The 24,403-nt window shown below is 40.1% G+C and overlaps 1 protein-coding gene across 2 annotated transcripts in view; it reads right to left on the bottom strand.

Annotated features, from left to right (window-relative positions):
• KIAA0368 (KIAA0368 ortholog) overlaps positions 1 to 24,403 on the bottom strand; it is a 96,425-nt gene that overhangs the window by 3,366 nt on the left and 68,656 nt on the right. For both annotated transcript variants that reach the window (XM_012721467.1, XM_004677436.2), the window contains exons 25-47: positions 24,074 to 24,219; positions 23,590 to 23,644; positions 22,377 to 22,491; positions 20,849 to 20,917; positions 19,465 to 19,582; positions 19,040 to 19,207; positions 17,013 to 17,092; positions 16,274 to 16,379; positions 15,263 to 15,310; positions 14,063 to 14,184; positions 13,281 to 13,431; positions 11,593 to 11,658; positions 9,639 to 9,728; positions 8,215 to 8,281; positions 7,596 to 7,687; positions 7,451 to 7,517; positions 7,053 to 7,244; positions 6,277 to 6,485; positions 5,407 to 5,450; positions 5,121 to 5,313; positions 3,717 to 3,855; positions 1,784 to 1,889; positions 1,519 to 1,607 (exon numbers count right to left, since the gene is read on the bottom strand). In XM_012721467.1, coding sequence (XP_012576921.1) covers positions 1,519 to 1,607; positions 1,784 to 1,889; positions 3,717 to 3,855; positions 5,121 to 5,313; positions 5,407 to 5,450; positions 6,277 to 6,485; positions 7,053 to 7,244; positions 7,451 to 7,517; positions 7,596 to 7,687; positions 8,215 to 8,281; positions 9,639 to 9,728; positions 11,593 to 11,658; positions 13,281 to 13,431; positions 14,063 to 14,184; positions 15,263 to 15,310; positions 16,274 to 16,379; positions 17,013 to 17,092; positions 19,040 to 19,207; positions 19,465 to 19,582; positions 20,849 to 20,917; positions 22,377 to 22,491; positions 23,590 to 23,644; positions 24,074 to 24,219 — 2,532 coding nt within the window. The remainder of the gene's footprint in view (positions 1 to 1,518; positions 1,608 to 1,783; positions 1,890 to 3,716; positions 3,856 to 5,120; positions 5,314 to 5,406; positions 5,451 to 6,276; positions 6,486 to 7,052; positions 7,245 to 7,450; positions 7,518 to 7,595; positions 7,688 to 8,214; positions 8,282 to 9,638; positions 9,729 to 11,592; positions 11,659 to 13,280; positions 13,432 to 14,062; positions 14,185 to 15,262; positions 15,311 to 16,273; positions 16,380 to 17,012; positions 17,093 to 19,039; positions 19,208 to 19,464; positions 19,583 to 20,848; positions 20,918 to 22,376; positions 22,492 to 23,589; positions 23,645 to 24,073; positions 24,220 to 24,403) is intronic.

The raw sequence follows: 24,403 nt of genomic DNA, 5'->3' as shown, positions 1-24,403 counted from the left end.
AAAAAAAAAAACTGTAAGATAATTGAAAATACTTTAAAGGGCACTTTAAAAGTGAAAACCAAAATGCACTAGCTTCACATGACACCTAAAAAGGACGTAAGATTTACACGACTCTCCTCATTTCACCAAATGTCCACAACCCAGGGTTTAGATCAGCTCAGCGATACCCGAGACCCTGCAGAAACACACCTGCTGGCTGCCGTGCCTTATCCAAAAGCATGCTACTTCCAAGAATTGTGACAGAAATATGCTTCCTTGGTATCTACGCTAGCGTCTAGTTCATGGTAAAACTGTGTTCCTAAAAAATGAGTAAATAATCAAGTCCAAGGCCAGGGGTAAAGATGAGCTTTAGCATCCTATGATACTAGAATTACAGATGTGCATGAAAGGATGACAGTGACCTGTCAAGAGGACATAAGAGGCAGCCTGAAGGCACCTCCACTAGTCAAGTCTCGGCTAATCTGAGCCACAAATGAAAGGAGGAATATGACTCATTATAGACAATTCACGAAGAAGCGGGGGGGGGGGAAGCGCTCTGAGCCCACACTGATGACAGGCAAACAAAGACAAGAGGGACAAGGTGAGGACGGGTGCCCACTGCCAGATGGCAACTGTGGAGGAAGTGCCAGAGTTAGAGAATCATCTTAGAAAAACTGGTTCAGGGGAAAAAAACCATCAGTGAATGCTAGGCCCAGAGAAGACATTCTGAAAAGGAGTGGTATTTTTTGCATGTCTTAAAGTGTCTTCTCCCAGACTGCTTATTAGATGCAGTTTTCAAGAGAAGCAGGTTATCTGATGGTCTTAAAGCATGTTACCATGACTGTTTATTAGACACAAGGGGGAATGAATAGTAACTGCAGAGCAGAAAAACTTAATACCCTGACGAGGTAAGCAAAGTTAACATGGCCAGTGAAGGCAGATGGACACTGTGGCCTCTAGGGTGAGAGGACACATCACTTAAGGCGTGTGCCACCTGGGAACTCACAGCCTGGATCTGATCACAGGAGAGACCAGACAAACATCAAGTGAGAAACATTCTGACACGTTCTAGCTATAAGCGGGATAGGTTGTCTTTTCTTCAAAATTTTAAGTGTTCTAAAAGACAAAAAAAGGACAAAGAAAATGTTCCAGGCTGTGACTAAGAAACTAGGATAATTAAATTTAGTGAGTGATCCTGGACTGACTTCCCTAATGGAGAGGTAGCGGTACTTTCTATAAAGAATATTATTGAGTCAACTGAAAATGCAGAATGTGAATAGTAAAAATTTTATTTAAAAAAAAAACAACAGGGCTATCAATGTAATATCACCAAAGCTGATGACAGTATGGTGGCTATATAAAAAATACTAAAGAACTTTAGCAGTAAAGGAGGATGAGGTGAGCACCCCACTTCCAAATGGATCAGAAAACAATTATGCATACAGAAGTGCAAATGATAAATCAAGTGGAACAGTGTGAACAGGCGTCTCATGTTTTTAAAACCAGGACTCCTTCTCAATGTCACTCTCATATGCTCACCTAAAGAGTATGTGATCGCTTTACAAGTTTCGAGGAGAATTTCAGTCAAAGCCGCAGGATCTGCATGTTCTTCCTCTAAAAGCATCAGTCTGTACAAACCAGAAACAAGAAACAAATGTGAGTTACTAAGAAATACTCCAAAACTCTTCTGGCACAAAATTTCTATCCCATGTATATTTTTATGATGTCAGCTATTAGCTTTAAATTTTGCAAGAATTCCACTGACTATATGTAAAATAAATGACTGAATCATAAAGCAAATTACCCCCGAAAAAAGGCATTCATTGACTGCAGGACTCCTAGCTGCACTTTCCACGTGCTGAGTTTTAGCCGTTCACACATCAGTTTGCACAGCTCGTGACGGTGACAACCTGGAGCAGGGAAGGCAACAGAATGGCCCAGAGTAGGGCAGAGAGTGGGAAGCAGCAAGGGACAAAGTAAGTGAGGGGACAAAGAAAGCCAAGAACAGAGAGGGGTGGGGGACCGGGAGAGAGGGAGAAAGAGAAGAAAAACAAAACAGTAAGTGCCTTTACTTCAAAATTTTCTCCAAAATCCCTCAACAAATTTCCCCAAGAAAAACCACTCCCATCCCTCACCCCACCCCAGCCCCAACTTAAGGACCCAATGTAAACTGTTCATAAATGTTCACTTCCAAGGCAATACCCTTCAAGGAACTGACACAACATCTCAACCATATTCCTGCTGCTCTATAAAGCACCCTGAGTGACAGCCAAAAAAACAGAACTTTGGAGGCCAGGAGTTCCTCTCTAGACAGTCACAGGCTTCTACAAGTTGCTGGCTTACCAAGAGTCAACAGTGTTTTACCCCAAGCCTGTTAGACCAACTGCACTTGTTATTGCAATTAAGTAATGAGGATTAAGCTGATGAAATGAATAAAAAATGTAACAAAGGAGCTATTTTTTAGATGTTGTATAATTTAGTACAGTCAAAACAAATGAAGAAATGATGAGGATAAAAAATGTACAAGAATTCTACACTTGAATGCTTTGAGAAAGACTGTCATTTCTCCGTTTTCAAGAGACAAAACCAACACTGCAGATGACACACTATCAGAAAGATGTGTTGGAGAGACCAAGGTGGAACAGTCAAATTCCCAAGATCTATCCAGCAAAAGATGTATCATTGGCAGTTGCAATGATGCTGAACAAGAGAATTTCACTGCAGTCCAAGAAATAAGGACACTTACAAATCTGTATCTCTTGAAAAATTCTTTCTATACACAGTAAATACACTTTGTAAGACCATGTAAAGGTTAGCAAGGCTCATTATGTCTGATTTTACAATTTTTTACATAATTTACATAATTTTTGATTTCACAATTTAAATACTGTTCACAAATTTCAAGAAAACTACACCAATAAATTCTGTGGATTCTTCGAAACAGAGTATCATAAAGAAAAGTAACAACATTATTTTTATAGTAAAACTAACTATGTAAAACGAATCATGGTTGTTATGGGTTGTATAGTGTCCTCAGAATTCATGTATTGGGGCCCTCCCTGGTGGCCCAGCAGGTTAGAGCGCTGCACTGCGAAGCTAAGCCAAGCAGTGGCCGCTTCAGTGCAAGCTCGATCCCCAGCCCAGAGGTGACCACCATGACACAGCAGACCTCTCCTGACCTACCCGCTGCTCCCCTCAGCAGTGTACTTTGTTTATCTGCCTGTTCTGATCTCACTCTTGTTTCTGGTGAATCTTCTCACTACCCTTGCACCTCTGGCCTATACCCCATTTCTGTATGCATAAATAAGTAAAATTTAAAAAAAAATCATGTATTGAAATCCTCACCCCAAGTAGAATATGACTGTACTAGGAGATAGGGTCTTTAAAGGGGTAATTTAGGTGACCTCTAATCCATTATCAGTGGTGTTCCTTAAGAAAAGGATATTAGGACACAGTCATAAGTGGCTACTGACATGTGAAGGTGAGACAATTCAGAAGACACTAACACTGTCAGCACTATGATCTCAAAACATCTAGCCTCCAGAATTACGAGAAAATACCCAGTCTGTGGTACTTTAATACAGCCGTCCCAGCAAACTGATAGAACAGTGAGTGAGCTTATCTGTTAATCAATCAGGCTGGACAAAAAACAATAACTATAATTTGTCATATAGAGCATCTTCACCCTCTTTCAAGGAACCTCTGATTATTTTTCAAATACAGTTTCAGTTACTTACGCTGGGTCTCCTCATTTCGGGGCCAGGCTTTGCCAAGGCTCTCAAATGCTCCCAGCAGAGACTCCAGCTGGAGCTCCTTTTCCTTCTCATTTTCATCCTCATTTTTATTAGTCCGGACTCCAACACTTTCAGGTGAGTTCTAGGACATGTCGTAGAAAGGACAGCAAAAAAAATATTTTCAAAGTTGCAGGTATACACTGAAGGTACCAGAGGTGTGATATGTTAACCAAGAATTAAAAACTAAATTCTCTGCTAAAATGCTAAATTAAGTGCTAAATTAAATGCTAAATTAAGTGCTAAGTGAATTTTGCAATTTGCAACAAGAACACTGTACCTTTTAGTAAATCCCTTAAAACATATTTGAGCAAAGGTTAAAAAAATATATGGTATATGTAGTATTTTGTGCTCAACGTAACAAAGACTTGCACTATACTCATGGAATTAAAGAGGAAGAACTCAGTGAAGCTCTGAATCCAAATTCTTCCTTAAATGTCAGTGAAAAAGAGGTCAAGAAGTGACTTAGCCAGATAGCAGCTGATATAATTAAAGTGGAAGCCTCTCAAAGCCATACACGATATCACACTATTATATGTAACAGAAATTACATACATCAACAGACTTTTATTAAAAGAAAACAAGTGCAAATTAGCAGGAACATAAGAAATAACATTATTCAAAATATTCCATCTTTCACAAATAAACAGGCTAGTTATACCCCTTTTCCTTTGAATCGGTACCCAAGATTTAAAACAAGTGTTTTCCAAATAAAACCCAAGACCAAAGTCCTGAGTGCATGGCAGGGGCAGTTAGCAGTGATACAGGTAAGTTCTGTCTTCTCTCTAGAAATAACTGGGCTGGTGTCTGGACGTGCTCACAGGGTTAAGTTTCGTGTGACTGCGACAGACAGTCCCTTCATCTACCACGCACGCTGCCCTTCTGCCGCAGTGGGCAAACAGGTGCCTGAAGGAAGGCCGCCTTCCTAGCCACTCTGCAGCCAGCGTGGCTGGTGTGGCCAAGCTATGGGCTGGAGGGCAGGTGCCACAGAGCAGTTTCCGGGATCTGTCCTGAGGGGAAAATTGCCGAGTCCACTTGACCCTTTGTGCTCCCTTCATCTTCTCTGCCACCTCCTGTCTGCAATGCAGCTACACTATGGGCCACGAGGACAATGGGCAAATCCCAGGGACAGCAGAGCTGGGAGCTATAAGGAGCCAGAATTCCTAAACTATTACGTGAGAGGCACAAACTTCTCTTGTGTTTGACGCTCTGACACTTTGGTGTTGTCTGCTATTTGCAGTTACACTTATCCTACTAGAACAAATAGAACACGAGAAAATCTTTTGTTTTCTTCTTTTTAACTTTTTCAAAAGTATAAGCTAGACCTGACGGGACAGAGGTGATCATTACCTTCTTAATCAGAGGTATGACAATGTCAGCAAACTCCTGAAATCGGTCTTCTTTGGTGGCCTTCAAGACATCCGCCGCACAGCTGATGGCTACAATCTTGTACTTGAGATTCTCCTTGCAACACTCCTTCAGAACAGCCTGGAGAATCTCATGTGTGCTGGGCTGATTGGGCACAGGCTTCTCCAGCTCTGCACTACAGGATCCACACAAAAGCATCAGAACAGTTAATGGAGGCTGACTTTCAGGTTCAGTTTAAGAAATGGCTTCTTCTCTGAAAGAACATTACCTGCAAGCTGTCACCACACAGGCGATGGCTTTCAAGAGCTCCTCCTGAAATACGGAAAAATACCATTAGGCACACACGTCACTGACATTCTCCATGCAGTGACTATGGTTACCTCAGAAATAGTAATTATGATTCAAAAATTAACCAGTCCCATCTTCTCTTTAATGAACTTAACTGTTCAACAAGCACTTCAAAACACTTCTACTCCAAGCTAGAGACAGGATAAGTATATTCATCTCTATTAAGAACTAAATACCTGACTTGCCCAAGGTCACTCAGGCAGAAGGGCACCACATTATCTGACCGAGTCTGCTTCCCAAGTCCAGTACTTCTGAAGTACTGGCATTTACTAATGATTTACTATAGACTTTTCCCAAAATGAGACAGGTCCTGGTAGGTTGCCACAATCTCATGTTCCCACTGAGTGCTCACTGTTAAGTACCATACTATTGCCCTCATATAAAAATGACTTCTATGAATATAAATGTCCTGGAGTTGTGTGTTCTCACCTCCAGATAAGACGCAGTTTGCTTTGCTACTCACTGTAACATACACCTGATTCTGATCATCCATAAGGTCAACTGATACAAAATGGTGAACACTTAAGACTTAGCTTGGGAAGCTGAGCATGATAAATATAATCAATCTTCAGCATCCCTGTACATATTCAAGGACACGTGGTTTACTCTGATGACATCTACTTTATCAAGCAAAGTTGCCCAAATCTCCCCACTGGCTATGAAATCCAAATGAACAATTCATCTGAATGAAATTCCAGTAAACCAGGTTATCCTTCTAGAAAAGGAAATATGAAATCATAATCCTTTAAAGGATACCTTAAATTCAACTGGGCATGCATGGTTCCTTTACCTTTCCTGCCCACGTTCTTCCAGCCAGGCCTTGCAGTAATGCAGTCAGTATCATTCCCAGATATGGAGGTACTAGGGAGCTGGTTTGTTTTGCAATTGATGCCATGGCAATTGCACCCTGGGCTTTCATTTTCCAGGACTGAGACTGTAAAGCTTTTTGGGTAATGGCAATCAACTCCTGCAGGTACAAGCGAATGCCACCAAAGGAACCTATATGATGAACAGCAAAATTAAACAATCTTTATATGACAAATGAAATGAAACTGACCTTTTCCCCAGAGCCAGCGATCATTAGGCTAAAGCAATGATTCTCAAAGGTATTACCACCCCACTCTCTCAAATAGAGAAAGTGGGCAGTGTGGCAATTTATCTTTACAACAGAAGGGCTCTATGAACCTCAGTATGTTCACAGAAGGATGGACACCTAAGAAAATGGTCGCCACCCATTAATATGTGTCAAGGTGAAAAACACTGTTAAGACATATTACTCTTAAATAATACTCTCAGATGACACAAAATCACCATTTTACTCTCATCTAAAATAAGTAAAGCTTTCCTTTGCTTGGACAGAGCATAAATACTGTTCACACACGCAGTAGTGAGTGAAAAGCTCTGAGTGCCAACCTTGACAACCCAGCTGTTTGGACAGGCTGCAAACCAAATGGGACACACCTTGACATCCTTGGAAAGTAACTACAGTTTCTAAATAAAGAGTGTGAGTAAAACATCCAGCTGTGATTAAGCAATAGGCTTGACTCACAAGCACTATGTACTAACCAGGAACATTTTCCTGCCACACTTCAGTCCATAAGTTACATTCTTCTTTTTCTGATTTCTCCTCATCAGCAATTTCATGCATGCCTAGAAATGCCAAAGGCAGAACTTCTTTGGCATGGTTCTTCAACACATCAGGGCTGTACCGTCCAATAGCATGAACAGTCAAAGCACAAGAGGTCTTGTAGATGGGTTCTAAAAAGAAGCAGAAAAAAGCATAATCTTTATGTAACTAATCTAAATAGAGGATTGTTTATCACAGCAAACAGATAAGTAGATAAAATCAATCAGAAATGTTTCTAGCAAAGCACACTGAAATCACAGAGGATAAGATCTGAATTGTTTTGTTAGATTATAACTTCTAAACTGAAGATAATATGACATTAGAGGAGAGAGGGTACCTTCTTTCTCCATATACCAGCCATTAAGCTTCTGCAGGAGTTTTTCAGTGCTGCTATCCCGTGAGGTCTAGAAAAGGAACCACCTCATCATTTCATTATAGTTATCAGAGTGTAATTATTTAGCTACATTAGAAATTCAACTCACCCGAACTAAATGGCCCATAGCAAATGCACAGGACTTCTGAATTACACTGTTCCGATCTGTCAGGCCACTAAGCAAAGCACTCATAAGTTTACCTGTCAGGAGTATGGAAGAAAAATCTGATTTATGGCTGACCAAATGTTCTGCTCTATTTCCAGGATAAAAACAAACTTAACGTTGTAGTTAATATCTTATTTAACTCTATGATAGTCTAGATCCCTTTCATATTACAATGATACTATCCATTTGCTTCCTTCCAATAGACATAAAATTACAATTAATCTGTGTCTAGAGTACTGTGGGGGGAGGTGCAAAAAATGAGAGCTAGCTACATAAAATTCATTATAGAATGCAAGAGAAAAATGCTCATGTAAAAAGCTAGCAATAAACGGCAAGAAAATCCTAAAAAGCATATAATTGTACCACTCTACATCAAAATAAAAAAGTGAAAACTTGCTAAATCTGATAATCACTATGCCTTTCACAAAAGAAAAGGGGAGAAAAGCAAAAAAGCATATAGGATACAAGCACATATAAAAGGTAATTATTTTTCCTTTTAAAACTCGGTGATACAAGGTTTGCACATACCAAAACGTCACCAGCATTGTTCTGACAAACTCACCTGAGTAAGGCGTTAGGTCCTGGGGACACTGAGTAGTTAATGACACAATGACGCTGGCACAGCCTCCCTAGAAGGTTACAAAAACAAAGGCCTAAATGTGATGGTCACAATGCTTTGTCTATCAACCATGTATTTCAGGTGTCAAAGGTTGAAAGACAAGAAATACATGAAGCTGAACAGACTCTCCAGGATTCAACGAGAAAGAGAAACACTCTTCTAACAAACTAAAATGCAAAGATTTTTCTCAAGACCTTCAGCCTGGAAAATGGATTCTCTCATACACTACAAGTAAAAAAGAAAGTTGGTGCAGTTTTTCAGGAGGGCACCTTAAGTCATCTATCCATCCTTGTTCTAACATTGCCAGTTCTAAAAATTTAACAAAGGAGGCCCTCCCTGGTGGCGCAGCGGGTTAAAGCACAGCACTGAGAAACTAAAGCCACTTCTGCATGAGTTCGACTCCCGCCTGCCCCGGAGGTGACCACATGGCGCGGCAGACCTCTCCTGACCCGCCCGCTGCTCCCCTCAGCAGTGTACTTCGTCGATCTGCCTGTTCTGCTCCCCACTCTGTCTCTGGTGAAGCCTCTCACCCTCCACATCTCTGGCCTGTACCCCAGTTGTGTATGCATAAATAAATAAATCTTTAAAAAAAAAAAAAATTAACAAAAGAAATAGATTTCTATGTCCAAAGATACTCATCACAAGCTTTGCTTAAAGCTGAAAACAAACCTGATGTTACTGGATGGATTAAAGTCTTACAGCCATTCAATGAACTACTACATGGTCGTTGGAGAAGATACCACAGAAGGCACACGCACAGAAAAGAGTCCAGGCAGAGACGCTTAGACATACCACCATTAACAACCTCAAAGTGGTAGGTAACAGACAATTTTTAGCTTTCTCCTATAAGTAGATTTCCACTAAAATCTTTAAATGCAAGCATCAATTATCTCAAGAGAAAAAAAAAATCAAGGCGTCTGTCCTAAAGCGTGGGTAAGGACGGAGGGACGGTGGATGTGGCCCTGCAAAGACGTTGGCAAGGAAGCCATTTTTCTTTTTCATTTTTCACATATCTACTAATGCTTCCATGAAAAATGCTAATCGCTCCCTCCAAAACCACACTTGGATTAATGGGGACAGCTCTCCACCAAGAACGAATAATGAACCACGACCCAGCAGACACGTGCAGGGCATCCAGGGGATAGAAATAATTACACCAATAAAAGAAAATAATATTCACTAAGTGACATGTTTTATTTACTGAATCTGTTACATGTTTTAAGTTACGAATGCAGTCATGACAACAAAGCATTTACTATAAAATAATATGAGGTTTTACAGAAAAATAAGAACTTCAAACATGATGGCTACTCTATTTTTGTGGGTGAAACCAGTGAAGATGCAATTTGAAAAAAACACTTGCTTACCTTAGTTCCAAGACCCACACCACTTCTGATCAGTTCACATAATCTAGGGACTAGTTCACCCAGCACCGACACATCAAGATATTGCAGGCACTTTTGAAAGAGAATATAAATATAAAGTAAATCTTAACAAATAATTGTACCCCATCTCCAATTAAAAATTGTCCATATTATGGAGCTTCCCTACGACCCAGCAATCCCACTCCTAGGTATCTACCCAAAAGACACAAAAACACTGATTGAAAAAGATACCTGCACCCCCATGTTTATTGCTGCTTTATTTACAATCGGAAAAGCATGGAAGCAGCCCAAATGCCCAAAAGTAGATGACTGGATAAAAAAGATGTGGTACAGGCCCTCCCTGGTGGCACAGCAGGTTAAAGCACAGCACTGAGAAGCTAAAGCCTCTTCCACATGAGTTCGATACCCGCCTGCCCCAGAGGTGACCATATGGCATGGCAGACCTCTCCTGACCGCCCGCTGCTCCCCTCAGCAGTGTACTTCGTTGATGTGCCTGTTCTGCTCCCCACTCGGTCTCTGGTGAAACCTCTCACCGCCCCTGAGCATCTGGCCTGTACCCCAGTTCTGTATGCACAAATAAATAAATCTTTAAAAAAAATATGTGGCACATATATACAATGGAATATTACTCAGCAACCAAAAAAGAGAAATACATGTCTTTTGCAGCAACTTGGATGGAGCTGGAAAAGATCATGCTTAGTGAGATAAGCCAGAAAGAGAAAGAGAAAGAAAAATACTGGATGGTTTCACTCATAGCAGGAGTATAATGGACCAGGCGAGAAAATAACAAGAATAATGAACAGCCATATACCAGAGACATTTTGTGGGGGTGGAGTGGGGAATGGGATCAAAAATGGGAGGTGGGAAGGGAAGTGCACGGGATTATGGTGATGGCACATGGGTGATGGGAAACCCGTGGGGATTACAATTGAGAAAGAAAAAAATATATACAAAATGATGTAAAAATACACTGTTATAAAATAAAAAAAAAATTGTCCATGTTAAATATGTACCCACAAGATTTAACATAATGCTGAAAAATGGTTGGTTTTATTTTGCTGACTAATGTTTAATCCACCATGTATTACACACATGCACAAAGAATCAGTGATTCTACAGTCAAAACAAAAGCAATGAAAACATCTACTTGCTAAAAAAGAAAATACATCATTACCTAAAATCAAGGATTTCTCTGAGCCTCCTTCCTCTTTATCAGTCCATGTTTAATGAGTAAAAGTGACCTTCTACATGGGACTGCCATAACCATCTTTTGTATTATTGCCAACTTCCTAACAAAATTTACCATACTATATAATGCAGTGACATAGGTCCTATTACTAATAAACATATCTGTGGATGTTCACTAACTATTCCTCTATTTCCTTAAGCCCACAGACCAGATTTTGGTAATGGTCCCCCACAGGCACCTAAATTATCTATTTCTTTTGTCTAGCCTTGTGAATTCCTTAGGAGAACAGTTGCCAGTAACTAACAAGCTCTCAATTAATCACTCCAGTATACAGATGGCAATCAGTTTTAGCAACTTCAGCAATTCCTAAACAAAGATTCCTGGAACTTTTGGAACTCAGAACCTCAGTGCCAAGCAGCTTTCTACAAATCCTTTCCTATAACTTCAACACCATACAAAACTGTTCAATTTTTTTCACCGACATCATATGGTACCTACTTTACTGAACAACTCCATCTGAAATTTCCCTTTTCCCCCCAAAGATAATACCAAGCAGAGCTGAAGTCTGAACCTTTCTAAATAAAAAGTCCAAAAGAAAGAAAGCTGTGTAGAGAGATCTTTTAATAATTGTTCTCCTGTTCAACTCTATCTGGACTAATGGATTTCAGTATCTGTAGCCTGTGGCGTTTGAACAACCACACCATAAGGTGGAAAACAAACAGTACATTCATACACGTAGGCACTGACCATGTTGATTGTTTCCATCATTGGAGAAGACTTGGCAGCACTGAGTCGAGCACTATCCATTGCAGCCTGAAGAACACAAATTCAAGTCACTAGGCACATTCAATTAATTAAAGACCCCAAGCATACTCCCCTAATAGAGCTTCACTTCCAAAATGAATCCGACACTTAAGTCTGACTCTAGTTGCTTTTGACCATTACTCAATAGCCACTTGCCTGTAGAGGGAGCATCTTACCACAGGAAAAAAGTACAGATGACAGTTAGAAAATGAATGCAGTTAAACATTAACACAATATGACTCTGAGCAAGTATACCAACATTCTTAAGCCTCAGGGTCTCTACCCCCTAGATAAAGGAATAGACTAAATACATTTGTAGAGTTTTCTAAGCAATAAGAAAAAAGTATACATTTACTGTCAAGTCTATAAAAGGCCTTCATATGTACAGTGGTATTTTAGTTTAACAACTACCCTGAAGAATAGGTTAACATAAACCAGACATCATAAGTAAAAATCATATTGCACACAGAAGTGGTGTGCCTATGGCTACAAAATCTGGACCCAAATTTGTTTCCTAATTCTCAGCAACTAGTAAACATGTTCTAAGAACCTAGGAAGGGAAAAGTCTGGTAAAAGGAAAAAAGGGAAGAATGATGAATGGAGAAGAAAACATCAACAGCAGAGTCAAATGAGAAAGAGAACAAGTTATCAGAATCTAGACAAACTTAAAAAAGTTAAATAGTGAACTGAGAAAAAACATTTGCAATGTCTATTCATGGACTTGATGATCCCACTAAAAATAAATATAAAAACATAAATAAGTACAAAAATAGACATGAAAAGAAAAGCACAATTTACAGAAGAAATAAAAATGGCTAAAACAGTGTGAAAAGACAATGGAAACACTAGAAATGGGAAATATAAATCAGGTCAGGACAAAAAAATCGTGCTTATCAGATTCATGTTGTTCTATGTTGGCAAAGGTGTAAAGAACATGGAACATTCAAAACTTTAAAGTCATAAAATCTCTCACAAAAATCAAAACCACCGACTGTCACACCAGCCTTCATGACTGAAAACAATGAAGCAGACCCATATGCAGGTCTGATACATGGCTAGTGACAAGAGGCAAGTCACAGAACAATCAGTGTGGTTCCACTTTTAAGTTAGTGTGTTTGCTTGGCGTTGTAGCCTCTAATTACAAAAGGATCGGCAAACACACAGGAAACTGTTAACAACAGGTTCTCCTCAGGAAACAGGGAGGCGAACTCCAAGAGAGGAGTTCTACTCTCTGTACTGATTTCTCACAATAAAGGATGGGCCATGTCAGAGTCTAGAGACAAGTCCTTTTCACCTGTAGAGGAGAAGTGGTCCATAAAAAGACTCCAAAGATACAGATCCAAACTTCAAAATAAACAAACAAACATGTACAAAAAATGTTTAAGTTAAATACATTAAATAAATGTCAATGCATTTTGGGGGAGAAATGTTATTTTTCATACAGTTCACAAAGTTATATGAACTTCTCTCTATCCTCCCCAGAAAAGAAACACCCTGAGAGGAGGAACAGAGGTGAGCTGGAGATGTGGGCTTGCTTATGGGCCCTGGAAGGATCTTCCAGAAGCACCTCAGTACCCTAACAGGGCTCTTCCTCCACAATATTTACCAGTATGCCTGTGCTTCCAACTCACCTTTTCTTGGTCTGTTGCTCGGAGGCTCAAATAATTGAGAACTTGGGGTTCTAATACACTCAAAGATTCCAGAAGAGCTGGGATGAGTTTTGGTGCATGTGGCTTTAGCATGGCTCCTGCACTCTTGCTGATCTTCACAAGCGTGTTAATGCTACAGACACACAGAACATAACTCCTGAATCTTTATAACATTAAGTATGAAGCACTGTAAATCCAATCATGGGCATAGTGTCCTATTTATCCCATTCGGGAACATGATCCTTTGGTTAGAGAGCCTGGTGTTAGCACTGTTTTTTTAACAAAAATTTTCTGGTGTATATGAAAGTAGAGATAATCAGAAATAAAATTCTATGTATTCTACACCCAGATGAACAATTAGCAAATTCCAGGCAACTGTGTTCTCATCTGTACCTCCGCCACACTTTGGCATACTTTATTCCCCTGCACTGGATTATTCTGAAATATTAGGAAGTAGCATAACCAGCAACCCTGGGCCTGTGGAATACCAGGAACATGACAGCCTGGAACCCAAAGAGGTTAAAATGAACACATTTTACTCAAAGTGGTGCCAGAATGTTGGTCAAAATAAGGATCCCATGGGGCTGTTTCTGTGAAAATGCTTTGACTCACAACTTTTCACAAATGCTCTTGGATTGCCTCCATGGATTCCTCTCAACTCATTTCTCCATACTTTCAAGAATCTTAACAAAGAAACCAAATTCCTACTACATGGCTAGGAACTAAGTAAATTCAATACATTCATTTAATCAGCTGATTCACACCTGAGAGCGCGAACTTCTGTCACGGGACTCATCATCCCTTTGTCCAGAAGGCAAGGCAGGAGGACGGCAATGGTTCTTTGGCCAGCTGCTCCTTTGGCAGGGTCACACATCTTCACACAAACCTCACATACAAAGAACACAGAAATTAGTGATCTCTCATCCAATGAAGAATTTACCTGACAAAATATTTCCTATTTCCCATATTCACAGAAAAAAGGTAAAAATATGACATTGCAGAGAGAAGTGGAAGAATGAGATCTGAGATTGAGGACTGTCTGCCAATGATGAAGCAGAAATTTTGATATTACAATTTTCACTGTTTAAGTTTTGGTCTTTTGTGACAGACATAGGAAACAAAGTTAAAATGAGAAAATGTAGGCCCTCCCTGGTGGCGCAGCGGGTTAAAGCCCAGCACTGAGAATCTAAAGCCACTTCCGCATGAGTTCGATTCCCGCCTGCCCCGGAGGTGACCACATGGCGTGGCAGACCTCTCCTGACCCGCCCGCTGCTCCCCTCAGCAGTGTACTTCGTCGATCTGCCTGTTCTGCTCCCCACTCTGTCTCTGGTGAAGCCTGTCGCCGCCCCTGAGCCTCTGGCCTGTACCCCAGTTCTGTATGCACAAATAAATAAATCTTTAAAAAAAAAAAATGAGAAAATGTATAAAAAGGCTTGTCATCATCATTGTAACTTTGGGCAGCAGCAAAATACAGTAGTCAAAAACAAATCTAGAATGAGAAACACGAGTAAAAAGCTGGATTACTACTTACTAACAATGTGAGCAATGGCAAGATTTCTACAACTAGAATGCAGAGGTCGGTGACAGATGACAAAACCAAGTTCAAGTGGGAAACTAGTTTTAAAAAGTTTGCCCATTTCAAAGGCAAATGAACACATAAACATAGCAACAATAACAGAAAAGACAGAAGCTGCTTGATCTAAACGAGTAGTGTGTCCTCAGGACCACTGAATGGCAAACCGTACTGAAAGGCCCGGAGAAGCTCACCATTTGAAAAGACAGGCATTGTCAATATGTCAGTGTAATACTCTCCCCACCAATTTCTCACTCACTGTTAAGACAGGGGGCCAACTACACTGTAGCTAAATGTCATTTTATATGACAACAAACAAGTCTTTACAGGTGTAGCTCCCAGAAATGCATCTAACCCCACTTCAGTCCCAATGTAAAACAAGAATCTTTACCTTGCTTAGAGTTTTCAAGGCTAGTTCTGCTGCTTTTCGTACAGATTCCTAAAAATGTAAAAAGTATGTGCAAGTTAGAGATGTTCATTCTTAGTTACCCCACAGTATTTAACTGTCTGACTTTATAGAGATTAGTTTTAAAAAAAACCTTTTTTTAAATAGTAGGTAAAAAAATTTCACTAGGCTCATGAACGAACATAACATCATACCATATATTCATTTTTAATGAATTATGATCTATCTGGACCATACAAAAATATGGCTATTTAGTATGTTTTACAAACTTAATTATAAGAGCAAATATGTAAAGATCAACAGGAGCATTATGAAAGAATCTCTAACATTTAGATAGCCCAGGAAAACTTCAGAGGAATTGGTCACATTATTTGGGAATGACTAATTCAATTTATGAAACTGATCAAAGCAGAATTATTCAGGATTACTTCAAAACTATAGCTTGATCCTAGTCAATAGCAGTAGTCACCCTGAAAGCAAATCAGGGGTTGGCCATGTTTATTTCTTTTTTGTTGTTGAGGTGATGATGGTTTATAGTGCTTCTATTTTAGAGGTATAGAACCTGCCTCTTTAAGTCTTGTTAGGGCACCACATCCACCACCAAAGTGCCCACAGCTCACACCCGCTGCCCACTGTGCTTGCTCTCCACCTTCCTCCACCCCTGCCTTCCCTTGCCCGTCTCCCACTGCAGTCGCTTCAGTTCTATAGTCAGTTTGCTGGGGCTAGGTCTTAGTTTGGTTACATCTGACCCTGTTTGCTTTCTGTATATTTCACATAGAAGTGATTCCACCCAGTAAAAGAAAAGGAAAGTGAATTCAATTTAGATCTAAAGATACTAATCTTGCAACTTCGTAACATATCGATACTAAACCTTTGGGAGGAAACTGTAAGCTCTTAAAATTGTCTGAATATTGAATTTTGAAATATGTAACGTTTAATTTAACAATTTCAGTTTAAGCTATTCTATGAATAAATGCAGATTTATTTCCAAAATACCTTTATATCATCTTGTACCCTGAATAGAGTTTCCCAAATTTCTGGAAGTTTATCAATGATGTCGTCTAAGGGTCTTCCTCTCAGTAAATCATTCAAAGCTAAACAGCTGAAAATAAGCAATTTGATTTCAAATATATAATCAAGAACGCTCAATACTTTACTGTGAAACATTCCTATCAAATAATATGAGTCCTGTCTGTATTTCTAGTTCGTATCCCCTCATCCCAAAGTAATGACTGTTCTCTCCTTTGTGCTGCAAACAAACCAAAAGCATATGGCATTTACAGCCAACAAATACCTGTTTCTAACAGCTACAACACAACCTCTTTGACATGACACACCCTTTTTTACTTACCAGTATACAGGGTACCCCAGGGCCTACACCCTGCCAACCATATGAAGGTACTGAATGAATATAAATCATTTGTGTATGTGAGAGACAGGTGTTTTTATACACGCTATCCCAGAGGTTATACATATATAGTATATATGTGTGTGTGTGTGTGTTATAGAACATATCTTGATGTCTACCAGCTTAACAAGTGATCTACTTTTTAATTGTATACTTACAAAAATGTAAGATACCACTGACAAGTTTAAACAGCTAATGATGACTGTCTAAGCTAGCCAGAAATGTATGCTTTTTGTCATCTTAATTTACTCCTTTTGCAATCTGGACTTCTGAAGGAAAAAAAATTTCAATTGTAACTGGCTAGTCTTGTATTTTCCAAAATGGTACCTGGATTCTCGAACTCGCCACATATTACTGGTAAGGTTCTTAATCAAATCTTGAAGAATTTCCTTTAAATACTTATCCACCTAATGAAAGCAAAAGGATCAAATTTTAAATTCATCAACAATCAAATTATTCATCTCACACCACATGAATATGCTTCTGTATATAAAACACAAGGGTCTTTCAAGCCCTCTCCCCACTTTGGTGACTAAAAGCCACCAGAATTGTCATTCTAAAATGCAAACACGGTTGTCCTCAGTGAATCAGAATGAAGTTTAACCACCTGGGCATGGACACAAAGCCCTCTGTGACATATACACACCACAGGTCTCAGTTCCATCTCAACGCCATCCCCGGGCACGTACTACCTAGCCCTGCCTCCTACTTGCCGGCCTAACTTCCACTTGTCCTATAGGGTGCACTTCTGGCTCGCTTCCAAGAAGCAGGCCCAGCAAGCCCACACTACCGCAGCACCTTCTGAAGGCGCACCCCATCAGACTGCGTGAACTCACTGTGCCACCACACCGAACCTCAACAGCCGGGGACACGGTCTCACTTGTCTTTGCATCCCTGGCACTTTGCGTAATGTTTGGCACATAAAGAAGTGTCATGACTGCTCTGATTGAAAGATGAGCTTAATCTTTTAACCCTCTGCTTTAATATAGTTAACAAACCTGATAATAGACTTAGTTTCTATGCTGATCTGAAGAACCTGAAACTTAATGGCTTTTCCACTTTTACAGGCAGGTTTGTTATTCACACTCCCGTGTAAGAAAATCAAACAGAGTAGCAAATAAGCTAGGATTTAACAAACTAATATGTTCCTATATCTGCTCTGTATGTGGTATCCAGAGATGACACTGGTATCTTAAGAGCATAAGCCTACACCCTAACTCAGATCTATGAAGGCAAGGCCTATTAGATCTTGGCTGCACCGATGGCTGCAAACAGTCTCCTAGAACAAATGAAACTCATGAAGCCTTCAAAACTGAACCCTCAAGAGCTGACCACTGTGAACACAACACTAGTGTCATTCAGAAAGAAGTGGAAATGGCCACCTCATGTGCCGGGATTGGAAAGACGTGGTAAGGATCATGGAATGTGCTTAAACTGGAACGATTAAGTCACTCAAGGATTTTAATCCAATAGGGCCTAATCTACTTTGCATTTTTAAAAATCTTACTCTGATAATTAAATGAGGACAGGCAAGAGAAAGGTGACCATCTATTTATCAGGCAAGAACAGAGTGGATTCCAGGAATACTTTGGAAACAAATGACAGAATTTGATACTGGATTCAATTGAGGATGGGAAATGAGAGAGAAAGATCAAAAACGACACCAGGTTTCCTGGTCTGGCTACACAGATGAACACTGAGAACAAGCGGGTAAGAGTGTTTTCTCGGGTTCCAGCCATGGTTCACCTAAACTATCTTGAAACAATGACCAAGGAAAGATGCTAAGCAGGCAGTGAGATGACAAGTCAGCTGCAAGTCGTGTCTGGGGTAAAAATCTAAGATTGGGAACTATCACAATAAAAATGACACCTATGTGATACCGAATGGATATGCCCATCAGTTAGAAAGAAAAATGGAAAGAGCAGAGAACTCAGGCAAGCCTGAGAAATCCTAGTGTGTAAAGGGGAAGGGAACATGAAGAGCAGCCAGAAGACAGGAAGGCCATATACAGAAGTGTCTGCTTCCTTGTACCTCCTCAACTAAGCCCACTGCTCTCTGGCAGGAACTACATGACCCCGTTCTCCACTGCATCAATGGCACCTATGACACAATATCCTGTAGGTGTGAATACAGCGTAGTTCTTACTCAGCTACTCTATGGTTTATTTGGGTGGTTTCCATTTTTAAAATATCAAAAAGAATTGGCTATGAACATCTTTGATACCATGAAAGAAGGAAGACAGCAAAGGATGAAAGAGTTTATTTGTTTGAACAGGTAAATACACAAAGTGGAAAGGAAGTGAGCGTCGGTTTTAAATCCCGTGTGTAATCTCAGACAAAGGTTCAGATACTGACCGTCGTCTTGTCGGTGACCAATGCATTCCAGATACTTGTCATGGCCTGTCGGATGCCCAGGTTGGGATCAAACTGGTAGCGATAGAGACGAGGAACCAACTGAGGCAGAAAAGGCGCCAGCTGTTCTCCAGCTCTGGTAGCGATTACATTAAAACCAAAGGCAGCACCCTGGAAAAGAGTAAGATAAAGAGACTCTGCTAATATTAGATAGATGAAAATCTCAGAAGTTGTCCCTCCCAAATTAGTGTCTGATATACAGAGTCCAACTCACAGAGTGCCCAGTCCCCCCCACCCCCCGCCGGCTGTGTGGGGGTCTGGCTCTCTTTATTCACACACCTTTACAAGCCACATCAATGACCAATGCCTGTCGGTGCAAACATTTAGGTAAGTTAAAAAAATAAAAGTAGTCAGAGATAGTAACTTACCTTCCTAGAGTTCCACATTGCGTGATGGTTGGCCAAATTCATAAACTTATACACCAGATCTGGCTGGCTAAGATCACTTGCCAGAGAACAAAGTTCCTTGTAAGTAGAGAGGCCCTGGCTTGGAAATAAACAAAAAGTATGCAACAGCTAATCTCTACCTCCAGTTTAGTAAAAACTACATTGCCACTATTCCTGGGAGTTGCTAAAATTACATTTTCACTAAATTCCTTGTACTGAATAAAGAGCAAGAGAGCTGAGCAGACAACCCACAACCACCTAACATAGCTCTCAGCAGGCGCAGTGTGGACCTGGCAGGCCTGCTGCCCTGACAGAGGCGACGGGATGCAGGAGGAGTGTGCGACTTGCAGGGGGCATGCACACATCTCTCACAGGCATCAGGCAAGCTGACTTCTGTCTCCCTAAGTCTTTACTGAGCTGAAGGACGCCGATCCTGATTAACTTCTTTGAGACCTATTTATTTTCTTCTGAATATTTACTCAAGTACCTGATCAATTCTGTTAGTGATGATATGAAAAGTCAGCACTTTTTAAACACTCACGAGTCTCCAGGGAATGTAAGCAGAATAAAAGCTGTGTGCAACCCCTGAGCTGCAAGCACAGCAAGGACAGAGCAAGCACAGCCCGGTCCTGCAGGCAGCCTGGGGCAGGGCTCTATGGAAGCGCCTCCCTGGGAAGGCTGTGAGCTGCAGTTTCACCTGAGATAACTGAGAGGCAGCCCAATGCTGTCCCACGTGCGGTAACAATCAGATAAAGGAGATAAAGTTCTAGGAATTAATTTGAAACACCAAGTTGATAAATTCTAAGACAAATACACCAAAAAGAGCTGCCCCCAACAAAAAGACAAAAGGCTGTGGAAGCTGAGCTATTCTGCCTCATCACCCCCTCAGGACTCACTGGCCGGGCACTGGCTGACAGAACGCCCTTGCTCAGCGGTCAGGTACTCCACTGAGCAGGCCACCACTGATGGAAGTCACTGCCAGGAAGTCAAGTCTAACAGGGGGACAGTACACACAGGCACCTCACGGCAGGACAACCCTGCAAGGCCACACCTGCCCTGCTCCAGAGCCGCAGTGGGGTATCAGCAGGAGTGCTGAGAGCAGCTCTATCCTGTGACTTCACTGCCCCCAGGGTAATAACCCCAGGAAGCCTTTAATGAATTTCCAGCAAATAAATATCCCAACTCACAGGTCTGTTTCCCTGGAAATCCATTGGCAACACTAAGACTTTTCCATATATGTTTCCTGTTTCCACTAACACACATTATTTCTTAAAAGAATGGAACTCAACCTTGTGAGCACTCTATAATAATAACTGATCAGACTAAGACACCTACAATAACTGACCAGTGGACTTGGCACACTTACCCATCCGGTGTTTTGCCAAGGCCTCCTCCTTGAAATACCACTGTCTCTCCAGAAACTTCATGTTTTGCTCTAAACAAAAGCAACAAGAATTCTTTATAGCCTCAAGTTGCTAGTTCACACCAGTATTAAACTAATTTATTTACAAACTGATAAACTCAAATTCCTATCAAGTGTCTATCATATACAAAATGTGAAAGTCAACTAATTCTTTCCATAAGACTGAGAATTTTTTTAAAATGAAGTCTAGAATAAGCAAAGTAACCCAATAACAGGTGTACAACCCATATAAAGTTACAGTGAATTAAAAATGGTCATGCCTTAAAAATTAGTCTCTCTATAAGGCAGGCAACCTAAAGCAATGATCAATCTCTCATGCTCTACACAGGTCAAAGTGCCAATGACAGGCAAGCTTCCCCTTCATATCTTAGCTTTCATTTAGTCAATGTAGGACAGTATTTTTGCAACCCAAAACTTTGTCTTAGAGTTTTTCATTTTTCAAAGACTGAACATACTACCATGTTTTTAAACAGTAGTTTAGTTTCTGAACAGTACACACCATGTAATTTGGGGGGTTCCTTTTGTTTTTTATTATTTTATATATCATTTACATCATTCTTCCCTTTTATACAATGTATGCTTTATCTTCTCGGATGTAGTCACTCAAATTCCCACCACCAGTTCACCAGTGTATCACCACCATAGTCCCTTGTGCCTTCCCAATCTTATTTTGATCTCCTCCCTCCTCCCCCGCTTTAGTGTCCCTGGTCTGCAGCTGCCTATTTTATATCAGTGCAGTCCCCAGTGCATTCCCACCACCAATGCAGCCATGCACCATCAACACAGTCCACTCTGCTCTTTTTGATCTGGTTTTGTACTCTCTCCCTCCCCTGCAGAATATTTCTGACTTATAGTTACCTGGTTATCACTGTGGTTTTGATTTGCATTTCCTTGTTAGAAGTGATCTTTAACTTTTTTTCTATGTCTTTTTTTTTTTTAAAGATTTATTTATTTATTCATACAGAGGCGGTGAGAGGATTCACCAGAGACAAGAGTGGGGAGCAGAATGAAGTACAAAGCTGAGGGAAGCAGCAGGATGGTCAGGAGAGGTCTGCCGCACCATGTGGGTCACCTCCCTGGCTAGGGATTGAAGTCGCACTGAAGTGGCTGCAGCTAGCTTACAGTGCTGCACTTTAACCCACTGCACCACCAGGGAGGGCCTAAACATTTTTTCATATGCCTGTTGACCATTTGTATTTCCTCTATGGAGAAGTGTCTTTTTAGTTCTTTTGCCCATTTTTTGACTGGGTTGTTTTGCTGAGTTTCATCAACTCTTTGTAGCTCTTTGTGATTAGTCCCTTATCATTAGTATTCATACCACATAAATTAATTGCAATCTTTGACTTGCAAATTAGAAAAAGTCTTAATATACAGGAAAAGAGAAAGCACAATTTGTTTTACTACTGCATACTCTCAGTATTGCAAAACTTGCCCTATGTGTTTAAATCTGAAATTTTCAAGTTCACCATACCTTTTGCCAGTCATAAGTGTTTCGACAAGTGTAGAAACCAATTCCTGTTGATCTTGTTCATTGCCCAGTTCATAAACCAACCCAAGGCCTTTAGAGGCAACATCTTGGCTGAGTTCTATGAAGAGTCAGACAAAACAACATAACTTTAAGAAAAATTTGTTTGCTGGCCATCGAGTCAAATTTTTTTTTACAAGTTATAACATTAACCCAAAATGATAATGAAAATATGAAAGGAAAATCTACTTTATTAAAGACACACTAAATCACTCCTAAAAGTGAGACCTATACTCACAGAAGCACCAACTCAGAACCGCCTCACTGTGCTGTCCACAATGCCAGAGCTCAGGGACTCAGGTCGGACACACCAGTTCAGTGAAACAGGTTCACAGGACTTTAGTTTCTTTTAAATCAAAGGCCAATATAATACCACATAGTTCAAACCAGTTATAAAACAAATGTACTACTTAAATCTTGAATATATCTGTGATACTTGCTCTCTTCTAGCTAAGAAAAAGAAATCAAAAGTAGAAGAAAATCATCACCTAGTAGAGTTATTAAAGTTAAAGAAGTGCTCAGCTGCAGCTTTACTTTTTTAATGTGGTAAACTGTAATTTATTTACTAATGAGATATCTACAGAAAAGGTCATTAATCACATCCAAATATTTACAATGGTATCTTGAGATAATGGTAAGCTGTCTGAGTGTCTTATTATTTCATGGAACATAGTAACATATATTCAAAATGAATAAAATGTTGGTTTCATAAGTAATACTTTTTAACCTCTATTTATTTTAATATTTATTTCTAAAAATAAAGCTGGTCCCTTAATATAACTCTGTTATTACCACACTTGGAATCATTTAACATTTAGTCCATATTCAAATTTCCCTTCAAATGTCTCCATAGCTTCCCCCCCCCTTAGGATTCAAAATTGAAGCTTTTATTTGTTTATAAAACTTCAATCTATTTTTTTTTCTGTGACATGAATTTTTTCTTTAATTAAGTACAACAGCTGTACATTCTTGTTTGTACTTTGACAGTATAGGGCTCCTTTGCTCAGGTGAAGTCACTGCAGTCGGCTTTATCTTAAGGGATCCAATCATTAAGAATTCAACTTTCCAGTATTCTCTTTTTTATTAATTCAGATTTCTCACAATTTTAAAGTACAAGTTTAATGAAGTTTAGAAAGCAAATATTTTCTAATAACCTTACCATCATTTTCTGACAAAACGGAAACAAATGCACTCTGGATTTCTTTAAGATGAGACTGAAAGAAGAAAAAAGGGATTAGAACACTGAGACTCCACCTCTTTGGGAGAGTAAGAACTTTTCAGTGAAAAGTTTTACAACCCCAGGCAGTCACACACCCTGCTATGCTCTCAGCTTTGGAGGCAGCAAATCACCAGAAGGTTGAACAGCTTATGATTAGGTCTGATGTGTGTAATCTGAACCTCCCGTCCTTCATCCACTTGTTCTGATGCTATACCTTCCAATTCAGACTCATCTTTTAGCCAGTATCTACCCGCCACTACCTTCCAACCTGTGTAATATAAAGAGATAGAACTCACATAAACAAAAGCTGAGAAGAACCACTTCCTATCTGGTAGCATCTGCCCTTGGTGAAGAGCCCTCGCCTTCATGTGCTTGCTCAGTCTAAGTGTGTCATAGGTCATGTCTACAGAGAAGGCTGACTTACCTTCACTTCTTTATGGGTACTTAGCTTCCTCACGAGGGAAAGGAGCCAGATGCACGCTGCTTGCCTTACATGTGGGTTGGGGCTGATGATATGCTTATTTAAAATTACATCCAACACCCAGGGGACCACATCATTTACTTTGGCTCCTTGGGAAAAAACAAAGATAATTAAAATAACTGAATAGTTTCTTGAGAAAATTAAATTTAAAACAATATTTATTCAATACAAGGACCCTGTAACACTAAAATCTAAACAATTAAGCAGTAACTTGGATGGAGCTGGAAAAGATCATGCTTAGTGAGATAAGCCAGAAAGAGAAAGAAAAATACC

This window comes from Condylura cristata, unplaced genomic scaffold (genome assembly GCF_000260355.1).
Source record: "Condylura cristata isolate star-nosed mole 26May11 unplaced genomic scaffold, ConCri1.0 scaffold00006, whole genome shotgun sequence".
Lineage (NCBI taxonomy): Eukaryota > Metazoa > Chordata > Mammalia > Eulipotyphla > Talpidae > Condylura > Condylura cristata.
This window is presented reverse-complemented; position numbering and strand designations above follow the sequence as displayed.